General features: G+C 43.6%; 2 protein-coding genes across 3 annotated transcripts in view; both read left to right on the plus strand.

Moving 5' to 3' along the window:
• The first annotated feature begins 254 nt into the window (after positions 1-254).
• cdk8 (cyclin-dependent kinase 8) lies at positions 255-9,217 on the plus strand. Of its 2 annotated transcripts, none has more exons than XM_027008074.2 (13): positions 255-359; positions 3,988-4,063; positions 4,874-4,984; positions 5,077-5,217; positions 6,194-6,251; positions 6,444-6,575; positions 6,656-6,799; positions 7,003-7,072; positions 7,176-7,248; positions 7,356-7,453; positions 7,604-7,682; positions 7,772-7,930; positions 8,104-9,217. In XM_027008074.2, exons 2-13 carry the CDS (start codon positions 4,040-4,042, stop codon positions 8,227-8,229), a joined length of 1,215 nt encoding a protein of 404 aa, XP_026863875.1. In that variant the 5' UTR covers positions 255-359; positions 3,988-4,039; the 3' UTR covers positions 8,230-9,217. The 2 variants fall into 2 exon arrangements, with proteins under 2 accessions (XP_026863875.1, XP_026863874.1); XM_027008073.2 differs by lacking the exon at positions 255-359 and adding an exon at positions 535-927.
• Positions 9,218-9,821: 604 nt separating this feature from the next.
• Positions 9,822-17,297, plus strand: part of wasf3b (WASP family member 3b) — an 8,987-nt gene continuing 1,511 nt past the window's right edge. The window contains exons 1-8 of the mRNA XM_027008076.2: positions 9,822-9,932; positions 12,988-13,151; positions 14,234-14,368; positions 14,616-14,769; positions 14,889-15,006; positions 15,147-15,325; positions 15,496-15,753; positions 16,199-16,512. Of these exons, the coding sequence (XP_026863877.2) occupies positions 13,019-13,151; positions 14,234-14,368; positions 14,616-14,769; positions 14,889-15,006; positions 15,147-15,325; positions 15,496-15,753; positions 16,199-16,512 (1,291 nt within the window). The 5' untranslated portion in view covers positions 9,822-9,932; positions 12,988-13,018. The remainder of the gene's footprint in view (positions 9,933-12,987; positions 13,152-14,233; positions 14,369-14,615; positions 14,770-14,888; positions 15,007-15,146; positions 15,326-15,495; positions 15,754-16,198; positions 16,513-17,297) is intronic.

A 17,297-nucleotide genomic window follows, 5' to 3' on the forward strand; every position in this document is an offset into this window, starting at 1 on the left:
ATTTGACGAAAAACACGTTCCTCTTCCTAATGCGCTCTCGTTGCATCATTCCGAACTGATGCACACAGAATTTACATGTAAAATTATGAGTGCCAGTTTTAGTTTGGTTTGGAATAACTTTTTTACATACATGGCCCTATATTAAAAATCATATAATTTGATTTGTAGTCAAGATACATCTTTATTACTTTTCTGCACATTTTCTTTCTTTAGCTTACATGCTTGCGATTGAACCAGTCGTAGTTATGTGTATGTTCAAAGGCAGACAAAGACCACTCATTTTTGGCGACAGTAAAGATCCTTTGACATGATACGTAACGTAACTTTAGAGCTACAGAAGCTACACTAACTATACGAAGGTATGTGAAAGATTTTGTTAAAGTTCGTAAACAGCTTTTTTTTGCTTCTAAATACTTGCTTTATTAACAGCTAAAATCCACGTGGTACACCACAAAGCCCCATCCTTGCAGTGCTTTTCATATCAGAAGGTTTAACGACGTTTTGCGACACTGCCGTACGTAGACGTACAGCTCTCCCGAGTGAGATACCGGTTGAGAAGCGCAGTTGCAGAAAAATATAAAGGAAATTGGATTAGTCAAAGAATAACACCGTGTCATTTGCGCAGAAGGAAATATATTATTTCCAACATACAAATTGTTAAAGGTAAATGTGGAATTTAAGCTGAATACAAAGCGACGCGAGGGAAGGCAACTAATTGTCTAACCGGGGCTCCAAGTAAGTTGCCTCCCTAGCGGCGCTTTAAAGGGGAAAGACACACCAGATAATAACAGCGGTGAAAATGGACTATGATTTCAAAGTTAAACTAACCGGAGAGAGAGAACGCGTAGAGGACCTGTTTGAGTACGAAGGATGCAAAGTTGGGCGAGGGACATACGGTCATGTGTACAAGGCGAAGAGAAAAGATGGGTGAGTTTCGCGACTTGTTAGCTAGCAAGCTGAGGCCTTCGTGCCCGTGTGATTTATCTAAAATTTTAAATATTCTACTACATCTTTACAGATTTTACTAATCGATTCCGGTTGGTTTCTTGACGCACAGCTCTGCGTCAAATGAAGGTTTCCAATGCGCAATTTTCCGTTTCACTGAAATCAGTATTTTGTCAGTTGTGTATCGACGTCAGCAGTGCAGACCGGGGGATGTTGCGCTCCACCCGTTCGGCAAGCCCTCGTCCACCTTGGGCACTTGGACAGGTGCAGCGCCTGCCGTATGTGTTTGCATCCTTGAGAAACACAAAGCGAGCTAAAGCACGCATTCGACCAACTTCTTACAACAAAACGACTGAGTGCTTTTTCTTGTATTTCTGAGGGTAATAGATGTTGTAACGGTTCACGTGTTGTTGTCGTCGTCAGAACAGGTTTAGCGAAACTAGCTACAAGCACTCCCACAGGTAAATGCTTTGCCTTTTACTTTTAAGATTTCGAAACACTGACTCAATACTCTTGCATTTAACATCTCACCGTGATATGCCTAATTGTCTCAATGGAAACCGACCCCGCATGCAGACAGCCGGATCCATTATTGGAGATTCGTAGTGCTGATACTAGTTATATAGCCTTTACGGGCGGTTGGGCTGCTTGGGAGTTGTATTAGTAATCGTATCCTGCACCGTCACTACAGATAAAACAAGCAAGCATATACATCATGCATTTGTAGGTTGTTAATTTATACTATGATTAAATATTATAATTATCAATAGTTATACTATTGTTACTCTCACTAAGGATAGACCTATGTAAACCATGTACACATAAATGGAAAAAAAGGTATTCTGTGGTTTATAGTGGAAATACACGACAGGGTAGTGTTTGGACTGCCATAGAAAGTAGGTTATATCAGATGGGAGACTTAATTGATCAGGACTGTATAAGTAAGAAAGAGGCACTAATTAAGTTGCAATAGCAGCTCAATCCCTGATACAAAAATATTTACCATGTTTGTTATTGTTTTACTACGTAGACAGAGAATATGGCACAAAAAACACTTGAGAGGGTATGATAATGTTGTCTTGTATAACTAAAATGACAGTGAAAGAAAAGATGGTGAAAGCCCTGCTTATCTCGCTCCAGCTTGCGCACAGACCCAAACTGAACAAATGGGTGTGATTAAAATAGAAAATGAAAAGTTAAATCCTGTTAAGTGAAATAACAGAAGTGTTTTCTTGAAGAAATGTGTTTGTTACATTCCATGAACTTGTAAAAAAGAGATTATGACAACAAAGATGACGCCTAGTGATATAAAAGATTTAACGGTTGTGGGCTGGTTTTAAAGGTGTAGCTCTAAACTTTTTTTTCTGTTTAATAAGAACAGATTAACTAAAGCAAAATTTTGTTGTTTGCCTAATCGATTATTATTTATTGCTGTTCGGTATCAGTGAAGTTACCATAAAGTGAACACACAAGGTCAGAACCATCTCATGGCTGAATGTGTCTGTTGTAAAGCAGACAAAAAGAAAGACCATGTCCTTTCTACTGTTAATGTATTATGAAGAATCTGGGGGGGGAAAGGTGATCTGGAACAGCAAAACAGAAAAAAGAGATGACACCTAATTCATACTGACTGGAAACCCATGCTCAGGCTGGTCATGTGCTGTGCTTCGTTTTAAAATACATAATTGTATTGTGTGTCTGCTTATGATTTATAGTGTGTCAGTTATACTGTCCTGCAGTCATAAGAGTGTACAAAGAATTATTACAGTAAATGAGCAGTTAAGACGTGGTCAAATGTCTTTTTTTAAATTATGTTCTTGTAGTTTATTTCTTCTTAGGCTTAGCTGGAAATAGCACTGACTACATAATAGGGTCACAAGCCATACTGCTTAAGATGAGAAAATGCTGTTCTAACACTGCTTTTAATTTGACTCTCCTGTTTGAATTGATATATATACTGAGTATACTGACTCATGCAGAAAACAGTTGGGAGTATTTTCTCAGACACATTCATGGGCTGTAATTGGGTACCCATCTTTGTGGCAACAGTAGAGTCTTGCTGTCCTCACTGGATGGAGAACTTATTATGCCTAACTGTGTACCCATCACATGAGGAGATTTGGTACTCAGGCTGGCGGCTGTGTGACGCACTGGGCTGTCCAAACCTGGGTGATTACAGTCCAGACAGCCTGGCGGCCAGAGTCTCGTTAAGCCATTTTAAGTGTTTAAAGATGGGTTTTTTTTTTGGTCCACCACTGGAGCAGGCTGTTTGTGACTGGTTTACAGATAAGTTGTTCTCCTGCATTTGGATAAGGCCACAGTAGGCACCAGTTTTACTGCCCTGTGGGCCCTCAGAGGCTCACCTCCTTGCCGGGTTTGAGCGCCATCCACTGCCTTGGAACATTTGTCTGGAAGGTTTAGAAATTTAAGACATATGAGGCGAAAGTACTGGATGTTTGATTCCCAAGCCCCGTACCCTAGCCATAGACCATTTCTTAATTAGTCTTGTAGTCCTGCATGAAAACAGCAGCACTTGGTAGTTTATTCAGTTTTGACTCTGAAAATGTAAAGAAAACAGAAGAGAGAAAAATGCTCAGAGGAAGAGAATCCTTTTGTAAAGGGTTCACACACAGACAAAATTGTCCTTTAAACAAAAAAAACTCTAAACGGACATCAGTCTATGGATGTGTTAAATATGTTAAATATATAATATATTTATTATATTTATGTCAGCAGGGCTGACAGCGTGCAGTTTAATGAGACTGAGAGTGAAGTCCCTGCTCAAGTAAAGGGGTACAGCTTGCAAATGTCTCCAATGCATTTGAAAAGAAGTGTCTCCCTGCCATTTCTGTTGATTCTTGTTTATTTAACACTATTGAGTTTCACCTGTACATTCCCCTGAAGAAGCTGTCAGATCGGCTTTGCTCTGCATCACATATGGCATCTGCCTTTAGGAGAAACTCATCATGATTGTGTTTTCAAGGGGACTTTGGAACTTGTAGTGCAGTGCGACATAACAGTGGACCCTGTCTCCATTCACAGGAAGGATGATAAAGACTACGCTCTGAAACAAATCGAGGGTACAGGCATCTCCATGTCGGCGTGCAGGGAAATAGCTGTAAGTTGGGTTTCTGTATGGATCAGGGGTGCCCGCATCCACTATTGTTGATGTCACCATGCAGAGTTTAGTTCCAATCCTAATGTAGCACAGCAGATCTAGTTCATCAAGGCCTTTGGCAGCATCTTTAATATTCGATCCAGGTGTGCAAGATTAGGGCTGGAACTAAACTCTGCAAGATGGTAGATCTCCAGGACTGGATTTAGGCACTCCTGGTGTACATGATCTTTTTAGGATACAGGGGGGCGGTTCTCCAGACATGGATTAAATCTGGTCTTGAACCTATTTGCAGTGGCAATGTTGAATTACCATTATAAATTTCTTTTAGTGTAGAGTTACAGTTAATCTGGGGCTGGGGAACAGGCCTAAAGTCTTCAAAGAGACAGCATTTTAGATCTTGAACAAGAGGTATAGTAAACCATCAGAGTTCAGTGTCATTATGCAGCAAAGTAGTTTTCATGTACATTACATAAATGCTCTAATTTTCTCTAGTATTTTGTGATTTTCAGTGTCTACAGTATTTTCATGTATGCAAATTTAAAATTTAGTCCATAATATGTACCATTTTTATTATATACATATGTAAAGGAACATTAATAAATTAAACTTCTATTTTTCTCTACTTTTTTTTAGATGATGGTGGGGGTTGGTTTACAAAATAACTTATATAAATGTTATATAAATGTTATATATATAATCACACACACACACGCGCGCGCACACATGCGCGCACACACACAAAGATCTATAACCTGGAGGTCTAGAATGAAACTGTGCGTGTGCTTATGCATGTGTGGATTTTCTCTCCAGTTGCTTCGAGAGCTGAAGCACCCCAATGTGATCTCACTGCAGAAAGTTTTCCTGTCACATGCAGACCGCAAAGTGTGGCTTCTCTTTGATTACGCAGAGCATGACCTCTGGGTAACCTGCAGACACAGACCTACATTTCACACACTCTTGTTTATACACATTTCATATCTTCCAGCTCAACCTTGTTGTGTGTCTCTCTGCAGCACATCATTAAGTTCCACAGAGCCTCCAAGGCCAATAAGAAGCCTTTGCAGTTGCCACGAGGGATGGTAAAGTCTCTCCTCTACCAGATCCTGGACGGCATCCACTATCTGCACGCTAACTGGGTCCTGCACAGAGACCTGGTGAGACCGTCTGTGTGTGTTTGTTTGCACGTGCACATGCACATTCGTGTGCATTTGTGTGTTTAAAAACAGAATATGAATTTTCAGTTATCTCCCCTAAATAGTGTAGCTTTCCAAGTTCTCTGCGCTTGTTTGGAAATGTTTTGGTAGAACTGAAGATTAATTACTGGAAACCCGTCAGTGGTGGAGTGAATGTTAGTCAAGTTTCTCATGGAGAAATACTGGTGCTTCATGCCAGAAAAATATTCCCTGTACTGCCTATTGCCCTCTTAACTGGAACAGTGACACTGAGGACTAGTGCAGTCAGAGCATAGTGATTTCATCCCTTGAAACTCATGTGCACCTCTTAAATTGTTTTATTTTCAGGTCTACACACACATACACACAGCTAACACAGGTTACTGTTCATACCAGAAAACACTGATTGTTTTGCCTTCATTCAGTTTTAAGCTTGGTTAAGAGAACTTGGCTTACCCTGTAGAGAGAGATGAGTGCGTTTGAGTAACCTCATTCTCATAAGTAGTTAAGTAGCTCGGTAGGGATGGTTACAAAGCTTTTATGTCTCTCTAAACTTGATTAATGTCCCTGATTATCCTTAGAGGTTTCAGAAGGTACAGCAGGTTCTGTAATCACACGTTTCTGTCCTGCAATACTAAATCGTTTTTGGCTACTATGTGGATAGAATGAGAATAATCAAATAAACTGAAATAAAAGTAGCCTTAAAGCTTGAAAGATTGTGTCCATAATGCTAGGAAAATAACTTCTATGACTCCTCCCAGTAACTCTTCATACAGTTTATTGTTGGACTGAAGAAGCATAAAGGGAATTTTCTTTGGACTGTAAAACTAAATTTTATCCACCAGAGGGCATAGGTGGTGTACATTTTCCCCCAAATCCAGTGGCACGTAATGTGTATTAATGTACGTTTTATGTGTAACTTATCCTACTTTTTTTTTTTTTTGTCTGCCCTGTCCAGAAACCTGCAAATATATTAGTAATGGGGGAGGGACCAGAGAGGGGGCGTGTAAAAATTGGTATGACATGACACTTTCTTTCATTTGTTCCCCAATTACACATTAATATATAAGGGATAATCTTTTTATAAGAGATATTTACACATCTTTTTTTTTTTGGTTTCATAATGACACTGGCGTGTGTGTGTGTGTGTGTGTGTGTGTGTGTGTGTGTGTGTGTGTGTGTGTGTGTGTGTGTGTGTGTGTGTGAAGCGGACATGGGCTTTGCACGCCTCTTTAATTCACCACTGAAGCCTTTAGCAGACCTGGACCCTGTGGTGGTCACTTTCTGGTACAGGGCGCCTGAGCTACTGTTGGGAGCCAGACATTACACCAAAGCCATCGGTAAGGTGTGTGGGTGAGTGTGAGTGTATGGGTGTGTGTGAGTGCCTTTTTGGGTTGACATCTGCATTGATTTCGGGCAGATATCTGGGCGATCGGCTGCATTTTTGCTGAGCTCTTGACATCGGAGCCCATATTCCACTGTCGGCAGGAGGACATAAAGACCAGTAACCCGTACCACCATGATCAGCTGGATCGCATTTTCAATGTTATGGGCTTCCCTGCAGGTACAGCACCTTGCCAGCTTACGATGAGTGCTCATATTCATGAAGTGTAATGAAGGGATGCACTTCAAAGACGCAATATTAACCTCTCGTTATAATAAGCTTCTAAAAAGAGCTTACTGCCTAATCTCTTTCGATATGCACTTGCAGCTGTGTCATTGAAGGGATTCATTTAGTCTTCAAGGCTTCATATAATTTCCTCCTAGACAAAGACTGGGAAGACATTAAGAAGATGCCAGAACACTCCACTCTGATGAAAGACTTCAGAAGGAACACGTGAGCTTGCGTTTTCAGAGTCCACGTGATGCTTGCTGTCCACTGTGTACGTGACTGCTTGTCCTCTGTCTCCTTTCAACAATGCCTCCTCCTCTCATTGTAGATACACTAACTGCAGCCTTATAAAATACATGGAAAAGCATAAAGTCAAACCTGACAGTAAAGCATTCCACTTGGTGAGTTTACATGAATGTCATTCAAAGAGCAGAGAGAATAAAAAGCATTGAAAGATGGCCTGGTTCTGCAATGCATCTGTCGCTCTCTCCCTCTCTCTCTCTCTCAGCTGCAAAAACTGCTTACTATGGACCCGATCCGCAGGATCACGTCTGAACAGGCCATGCAGGACCCATACTTCCTAGAGGAGCCTCTTCCCACCTCTGAGTGAGTAAAGCACTGCATTCTGGGTTCATTTGCTGGCTGGACTCAGGAAGTGAGAACTGAGCATGCTCACTCCCTCACATAGGACAGTAGGCTTCAGAAGGGCCTCACTTATCTGTTAGGATGTAATTGAGTCTGTTGTTTGCCTCTTAGTGTCTTTGCTGGTTGTCAAATCCCTTATCCCAAGCGAGAATTCCTGACTGAGGAGGAGCCTGAGGACAAGGCAGATAAAGTAAGAAAGTGTGAATGCGTGTGCATTCTTGTTTGTTTTTTTGTTTTTTGTTTTTTTTTCCATGGATGATTATATATTTGTAACTGCAGAAGAACCAGCAGCAGCAACAGGGGAACAACCACACCAATGGGGCAGGGCACACGGGTAACCCCGACAACAGCCATGCACAAGGCCCCCCTCAGAAGAAAGTGAGAGTGGTTCCACCCACCACTACCTCAAGTGGCCTGATCATGACCTCAGACTACCAGGTAACATGCCAATCTATGGTCTGTTTGTATATAAATGTTTTAAAAGAATTATAGATCATACTGCCAGTAAAGGACTATGAAAAAAAAAAATGAAAGCACATCTCCAATAGATTAAAAAGGAATAGCGTAGTATTAGCTGCTTCGCTGCTGACTGATCTTTGTCATTCTTGCAGCGTTCAAATCCACATGCTGCCTACCAGAACCCAGGACCAAGCACATCACTGCCCCAGAGCAGCATGGGCTACTCCTCTACCTCCCAGCAACCTCCACAGTACTCCCACCAGACCCACCGCTACTGAGCCTGCCCACGTCCTCCTGGCGCCCAATAGTGAGAATGTACTGGGGGGGGTGGATGTGGCCACGGGACCCAACTCCAGCCATCTCTACCCCACGGGCGCTTGACGTGTAGCGTTACCATAGAGACACCACCACAGTAACTAAACACAAACTAACCTAAAGACACATCCCATCGCCGTGCCGACGGAGTGACATTGGAACATTGTCCTCAGCCGACAAAAAGGAAACCGGAGGAAGAAATGCAAACTGAAAACAATTGGAGGTGGATAAATACATGTTTGTGCCATGGGTCATCGTTCCAAAGTATATGACCTTCCTCAAAAAAGAAGATAAAAAAATTGAAAAAAAAAAAAGTGATGAAGCTAAATGGCAAAAAACAAAACAAGCGATCTCATCATGTGGTACTGGTTTGGCCTGAGGGTGGATACCCCCCCCCCCTCGTGTTAGCATCAGCAGAGCTCCCTTGCACCAGTCCCACCTGCTTTGAATCTGATGGCTCCTCCACAACTAAAGCTGCTAAATGACTGCCAGTGGAGCGTAATGTCTGTCCTTCAGTCTGTCTGTCTGTCTCTCTGTCTGCCCTTACACCTTACACAAAAACACATTTATAAGCGCATACAAAGGTCATTGCTGAGGCCTGTGCTGGAGTTACAGAATGGAGAAATAATGAGTACGTTTAGTGCCCCCTGCTGGAGAACAGTGGTAGCGGCACCTGGGGAGGAGGGGTGCAGACGGCAGACAGAAACTTGAGTTTAGTAGTTTATAATTTAATGTTTTGGCTTTGTTTTCACGTTAGGAGAGGTAAACAGCTTCCGTTTTTGCTGTGCCAGCAGCAGTTATGTGCAGTGGGCAAGCCTTAGAACTTCATGACAACCAGTTGCGTGGAGAGCAGATTGAACATGCATTGTACTGTATTGTAATGAGAGATTTTACATGAAGCAAGTATCCTGACAATAAAGTTGGAAATGTTTAAAATGAAATGTAGTAGCATTCCTCTTAGTGTGTCTGTAAATTTAAATATATGTTTATTTTTATGCACTACCAAATATGAATAGCATTTCACATGTTGCATGTGTTCGTTTTATGTTTCATTGTTCAGTTTATTCAAACGGATTAGTGTCCTTTTCTTCACCTTGTGACGTTCCATTCCATTTTTAATGGTTTAATGCGTGATGTAGCTCCTTGTTAAGGACTGAGAATAATATAAAATCCCATTGATAGTTGGGACGCTCGCGAAAGTACATTAAGAAGTTTGAGTATGATATATTTTAATACTTTTTAAAACGTAAGCGTAACTTTGTATTGAAATAAAAAGAAATCGTTTTTGTTTTATATATCTGAAAAGACACGTCAACAAAGCAACCACGAAAATATTGCGCGGAGTGTAGGCATAAAATGAATTCGTGCATCTATTCTTTCACACCCACCCTTAAGCAGCTAAAGCCCGCCTGCCTATGGCCGCCCGCTGTCGATTCTATGTCAGTCATTTCTTCCTAAGGCTCCGGTAGGAACAAAGAAACGAATGGTGCCGGATAAATCCTTGCTCTCCCTTTGTGATTGGCACAGCTCAGACGTAACTCCCGCCTCCTTTTGGATTGTTTGGAGTGGTAAAAGGGACTGATGGGGACACAGGATGGCAGCCCGGACTGGAATACTCTGACCCTGGACATGTGTTCGAACTGAATTCTTGCAAAACTCGAGCTCGGTGAGCCGTTCATTGTATTTAAATATCTATAACAATGTAATGCGTATTTGCAATATTTATGTTATATTTAACTATTTACACATCCGTTGCCCTTTTTAAACTGAAAACAAAACGATGTCACAGCGGTGGGTCTCTCCAGTCGACTCCGTCTCGGTGTGTATTAGGAGAGTTGATTGCGAACTGTGAGAGTGTATATATGACAGCATATAGCTAGTACGCAGTTTAACATTGTTTGTAATCGACAAACAGATGGTAGCCTGGTAATTCTTACATCTTTCTCCGCACAGTTGAATTCGTAGTGCTTATCAAACGATATAAAAGTTAATCTGTCATTTCATACGGTAACAGCGTAAATTGTTGCCGTAATTAAAGGACATCTCGCTCCCATAGAGCCACTGTGGCGACGTTTCATTGATTACAGTTAGCAGCAAATGTGTACTGAATTTGAAATTTGCATCTAATATACATCTAAAGTAATAGAGTCCACATGTTTTTTTTTATATACTGCGGATGATTGTAGTTCCTCTAGATAGGCACAGTCTCAAAGTACCAAACCAAAACTTTCATCCTCCTACTGGAGTGTCTGAAATATGAAAAGAGACCCTTGCGATAAGAAAAAAATAAGCCACGCTCTGTGCACAGTTAGAAACCAGCTTTAAAACGTCGTGCAGAAAGCAGGCTCACGCCCGTCCTCATCTGTAGTGCAATATTGATGCGGCTTTAGGAGCAGGCCTGTGAGCGGTCCTCCTTCCCTTATGAATAGGTAATGCACTCTTTCCTTCTTAATGGAATTTCTCCGTTCGGGAAAGAGCGCTTCGACTCCCGGTGGTTCCGCACACGTCTCCCCCTTTCATTAGAGTGCGTCAGTAAGCAAAATGAACGTGCTCTCCTGTGGATACAGGATGGACTTGATTAAGTTTAAAGGCCCACGTAATGGCCTTGAAGTGTTATTTGCGAGAGTGACGTGGTTCTTCGCTATATGTGCGAAGTATTCTTTTCTGGCATTTTGTTTGTGTCCGAAGTGCTCTGTATGGGAGTTGTCCCCTTTCGATGGGTAAAGGGAGAGTTTCCATGGAGAAAAGCAGGAAGGCTTTCTCTTATTTTGAAGAGAAGATTTGGAGGGGTGTGTGTATGGGGGTGGGGTGGGGGTGTTGGTTGGGGGAGGGAGCAGCATACATGGGAGAGCTCCTCTGTTGCCGTGTGAACGGAGTACTATTGTCCCAGCAACCTTTCAGAGTGCCTTCCCTGAGGTCCTCGCCCCTCCCCCTCACTCACAATTCTCTCTATCCCTCTCACACAAACACCATAACCCCGTCTGGCCATAACACATGCACATGCTGATGCTCCAGTCCTCTTTGGTAAACTTATCGGACCATCTCAGCTATACACACTCATCCACACATCTTGGGTCTTCCTCTCTAAATACACACACACATACACGCACGCATGCACCCACACACACACACACACGCTCTTAATAAAGCTCTTCACAGCGTTCAGGCTGACATTTCTTTACCTCCCTCTCTCTCGCTCCATTGACCTTGCAATTTCAATTTCATATAATTTCCACACTACCACTCTGCCCCACACATGCAGTTGCAGTGCCGTGGGGAGGCTGAGCTCTTAATGACCGCCTCGCATCGATGACCCGGGCTTCCATCTCTGACCAGACTTTATTACCCACGAACAACAGACACATCTGTGTGAAGCCTAATTGCAGTGTTTTCCACAGTGGCTGCTGGTGAAACGGCCTAGTCTCGGCTCTTGGTCTTATGCCTTGTGAGCAGATGCTGGGGTGGGTGGGGTGTGGGTGATGGGGTGGGCGGTATTGGCAGGGGGTAGCATGAGCTACAAAGCCAGCCACACCGCCACCTGCGTCCAGAAGCCCGGATTCACCTTACCATATTACGCTGACAGATGTACCAAAGCGCAGAAGCCTGAAAGCTGGCACGGGGCCAGGGCTCGTAGGTTGGGGGTGCACTGACATGTTTCATATCAGTGTCTTTCATTTGCAGTGTGGCATAAAACGAGCTTTTTGTTTTACATTGGGGCGGGATGCGATTCTTGGGCTGTGGTGTTCAGTTTTTTTTGTGTGGCAGGCAATCATTTTTGTTGCGTGTTGTGCTGCTTTTATAAGTGTGAACATTTATGTGTGTGAAGGGGATGTATGTATTTGTTGAGCTTTCCCATCTGAAATTTCATGTGAGTGTGCATGGGTGGGCGTGTGGGCGTGTGTGTGTGTGCTTTTGGGTGTGACCTCATGGCATTGTTCGATCCTCCGGAAGGACAGGAAGGGAGAGGAGAGGAGAGGAGACGGAAGGGAACAGGATGCTGGCAGCTGGGTGCGGAAGTGCAACACAGGAAGTAGAAAGACAGGCAGATAAGATGGCCACTCAGACACTTCCCAAATGGCCCTTTGTCCCTTTCCTTTATCCTCGACCTACAGCCACCCTCATCCAATCATGCGGCAGATGGCCTGTCAGCTGGCCAATCCCTTTAGGGCTCAATATTTCACGACCCTCAGCATTCTTCATGACATAAGTGAGCACAAGCACCAATGAAATGAACTGGTGTATGTCTGTGATATTTTGACATACTTTTGAACCGTAGACTGTATGTATATGGACTGCCAAGCACTGGACTGCTGTAGACATGAGTAGGATTAATCTGGCTGCAGCTTTTCACTAATGCTTTGTAATTCTCGGGATGGCAGTTTTACTGGGCTGCAGCACAAGCTGCCAAACAAGTCCCTATTGCTAGGCGTGTGTGGGTGTGTTAGTGAGCAGTGGATTTGGGCTATTTTTAACTCCTGTATTGAAGGGCTTTTGGGGGTTAAGGGTCACGCTCGTGTGATCAGTGTGCAACTGGAGCTTTGCCAGGTTCATACAGCAGTGGAAAGGAACAGCTGGGGCCGTGCTGATGCCAGACGGGGCTGGCGGCCTGGTTACCAGGCCAGCGTGGGATGCCCCATTCACCAGCGTGACGTGTGTCTGTGGCACGCTGAATGGCCTAAGCAACTGGTCGTGACGCCGCACGGTCCATTGTTTACCGACAGGCCAAGAGAGGCACGGTGCTGAGGGAGAGCCATGCCGCTGGTGAAGCGGAACATCGAGCCCCGGCACCTGTGCCGTGGGGCACTGCCAGAGGGCATCGAGAGCGAGCTGGAGTGTGTGATGAACAACACGCTCTCTGCTATCATCCGCCAGCTCAGCAGTCTGAGTAAGTACACATGCACGCACACACCATAGGATACAAGGCTGTGTACCAGCTTCTCAGGCTATGTCAAAGGATGGTTGTATTACAAGTACCTCACAGCAAGTGCAACAAATATTTATAGGGATTGTAATGTCCACTGTGCTGTCACGGTCTCTTAACGCCATTACACATTACACACTGTTTTCTCCCCTAGAGTGTTTGGACTTTCATCCGTCCATCTGGTAGCATATCCTACTACACACTGAAATCTGTTTCTCTTAAATCTCCCACATGATTGTGTGAGTGTGCATGTGCATGGGTGTATGTGCTTGTGTGTGTGCATGTGTGCACATGCGTGCGTGGGTGAGTGAGTGCTGTATTGTACATGCCTGTAGAGGGAGTGTAGAGAGGCTTTCAACAGCAGCTGTGTGGGATAAATATAAATGAGTGAGCACAATGCCCCGGGGGTGGGTTGGGGTGGGGTGGGGTTGGTGGGGATGGGGTCCAGACAGTGACATGGTCACTGGGCGTGTTAGTGTGTGTGTTTTTGCATGTGCTAGATTGGGAGGATATGTGGGAAAGCATTTAGGCAAGAGTATTCACTGCATATGTGTGTGTTCAATGTCGCAGGTCAGGCTTTGTAGAAAGCCAGGGCCACACTTCCTGTAAATATTTTTTTTAAACTGCAGGTCTTTTGTTTAACTCCACTGTTAAAAATAGCTTCCATTGTTTGTGCTATCGTTTGTGTTTGTGTACTTCTGAAGCCTGTGCTGTTCTCTTTAATGCACACATTATTTCACTGGGATTTCACTTTATACTGGTTTAGCCTGATACAGAATTGCTGCTGGATCTTTTTCCATTAGCCCACTAGATGTTATATGTATGGACTCCTCAGGCATTTACATATGGTTTTATGTTTTAGGAAAATAAAGTTCAGAATGTGTTTAAATGGAGCTGAGCAGTTCACATGCCCAGGAATGCTGTGGAGTTTTTCCATATTAAACACCTTTTCATCTTTCTCCTCATCTCCTCTCCTGTCCTTTATGTCTGCTCTCCTCTCGTCTCCTTTTGTCTCTTCTCCTCCCTTCTTGTCTCCTGTGCCCCAGGTAAGCATGCTGAGGATATATTTGGCGAGCTCTTTAACGAGGCGAGTGTATTCTATCTGCGGGCAAACTCCCTGCAGGATCGCATCGACCGGCTCGCCGTCAAGGTCACTCAGCTGGACTCCACTGTGGAAGAGGGTGAGAGGCCTTCTGGGAAGTCGGTGTTCTGGGTCATCACTTGATACATTTCTATGCCCGCCTGTCCAATATTGCATCTAGGGTTACGTAGCCTTGGCATTAGATCACTGCCACTGGAGGTCCAGAGTATAAAAAGTGTAAAAAAAAAAATGTAACTTTGGTTTCAGGATATTTTTGGCACGAAGCAGTAATGTGGTTGTTTTCTCTATTGTTTTGGTTTTTCTTTTCTGCACACACATGTGTGCAGTCTCTCTTCAGGACATTAACATGAGGAAGGCTTTTAAGAGTTCTACTGTACAGGACCAGCAGGTGGTATCCAAGAGCAGCATTCCTAACCCTGTTCAAGAGATGCACAACTTGAGTGACAAACCACCTCCACTCAACAACCTCACACCGTACAGGTATGTGTGTGTGCTAAAGTGTGATTGGGTGTGCGCGTGTGTTTGCATTCTCCATGATAATTACTGCCCAACCTCAGGCGTAGTTGATGTTGACCTCCCTGTTCTTCCCGCTGCTACAGGGATGATAATAAGGAAGGATTGAAGTTCTACACAGACCCCTCGTACTTCTTTGACCTGTGGAAGGAGAAGATGCTCCAAGACACGGAGGACAAGAGGAAAGAAAAACGACGGCAGAAAGTCAGTTCTTTATAGCCTTTAGCTTTAGATGTGAATTCAAGTGGGATGTGTCACATTCCCACCACACCAGTACTTCATAACACAGCTATGAGACATTTATAAATGTTATTTAAGAGGTTGTGAATGTTAAACTGGGGCAGGAGCAGAGGCGGTGTGTGGATGGCACGCTTCAGAGGGAGGTGAAGAAGGTGCGGAAGGCTCGGAACCGCCGGCAGGAGTGGAACATGATGGCCTTCGATAAGGAGCTGAGGCCCGATCAGCACACACACTCCCTGCACAGAGGAGCCGGCTCCGACAGCTCCATGTCGCCGGAGAACAGGTCGTCCACATGAAGACCTGACTCACCTGTGAACATCACATAAACAATTTTCTTTCTCTGGAAATAGAAGCTTTATTAGGCACTTCAAAACCAAGACTTTAGACATATATCTTAATAGTTATTAACACTTAATACTCTCTCTCTGTCTCTGTCTCATGCACCAACTGTAGGTCCCATGCCCAAGATCACCTCGATCACGGCTATCTTACGATGCCTAACCATGCAGGACACGCCCACACGTACTCTGGCCCTCCGCTCAGCATGGCGGCCCTGTCGGCTCACGCCCAGATGGGCATAGAACAGGACTGCAGGGCGGGCTCTATGGCATACCGCGCCGGCACCCTGGGCCGTCCGCACCAAGCCCCGCCTCCTCCACCACCAACGGATACAATGCACAGTTCCATGTCCATCCCACCTGTGGACTACAGGTTTGTGCCTTTAATGACATGTACCACTGAGTGAGTGGACTAAAAGCTTTATTAGAATTCATGGTTTGCAATCAGAGTCTAAATTAAAAAGATGTGAGTTGGCTGAACCCACAATATTACTTGCCAGTTTAACATCATGTAATCCCAAACCTAATCTTGCTACCTCAAAATTTATTAGTTTGTGCATGTATACTTTGTCTTTTAAATGCTACCACCTTGTGGTAATAGAGATAATAGCCTTGGCTAGAAGTAACATTTATTTATTTATTTTCTCTCTCTTTTAAAAAAAATGTATTTATTTAAAAAATATATTTTTTTTTATATGGCCTTGTTAGAAAGTACATGTTTTTACATTTTACTACCTACTTTTAGAGATTGTGACATATATAGGATGTCCAGTTTTATTAGCAATGATTTACTTGTTTCTTTTTTCTTTTTTTCAAAGTATTGATTACGTGAATGCAGCATCACCCCCTGCACCACCAGCTCCCCTAATTCCATCGGCACAAACCGCTTTTGCCATGCCCCCCATGGGCCCGGCCCCGCCTTCAGGCCATCCAGCACCAATGGGTGCAGGTGCAATCTACATCCCTCCTGCTTCACCTGCCTCTGGACCAATGGCTGCTCCTCCACCACCAGGGCCCCCGCCTCCCCCCCCCAGCGCAGCCCAGTCAGTCACACCCAAACGTCCATCTGCACCAAGTGATGCCCCACCCACTAATGATGCTCGTAGTGACCTGCTGGCAGCCATACGTATGGGTAAAGACTTTTCCACTGCATGCTGGTTGAAGAAGGAGTAACTCACTATTTGTGTTTCAGCTTGTCATACTAGTCTGTCACATCTGTTGCTTGGTGTCGGTGTAGTGACCACAACAGAAGAGTAGGAAACATATATCACTACTATATTGCCAACACCATATTAGGCCACCATGTTACATGCTATTATTTAGGACTGATTTTGTTTTCATCAGGATTTTAATCCAATCCTACCATTAACTAGAGAAATTTCCAGATATGTAAAATGTACATGAAGGGTCCAGTTTTAGGTAAAGTGGTTTCTTTTGTTTCTTTAGAAGGAAGGAGATTTAAATGTTGAATTACATTGCAGAATATTATGTGTTAATTAGATAGTACACACGAACCAATATTAACTGAATGTTTTCATTCCAAAGGGGTTAACTTGCCAGTAAGGTATAGCTTTAGAACAAACACTAAAGCAATAGCTACTAGAAACATTTTTCAAGTAGAAAAATTATTTAAGGATGTAAAAATATTTTGTTGGAACTACATGCATCAGACAAAGGTGCATTGGTGTAGAAAGCAAAATGTAAAGTGGAATGTGTGGTAGTGCAGATCAGATCCACAAGAACGTTGAAGTACAGTAACAAGGTAGATGTGCTCCACTATATACATTTAATTGGTCACTACAAGAAGCACTCTAAATGTATGTGTGTGTGTGTGTGTGTGCCTGTGTGTGTGTGTGTGTATGTATGTGTGTGTGTGTGTGTGTGTATGTGTGTGTGTGTGTGTGTGTGTGTGTGTAT

This window comes from Electrophorus electricus, chromosome 5, assembly GCF_013358815.1.
Source record: "Electrophorus electricus isolate fEleEle1 chromosome 5, fEleEle1.pri, whole genome shotgun sequence".
Lineage (NCBI taxonomy): Eukaryota > Metazoa > Chordata > Actinopteri > Gymnotiformes > Gymnotidae > Electrophorus > Electrophorus electricus.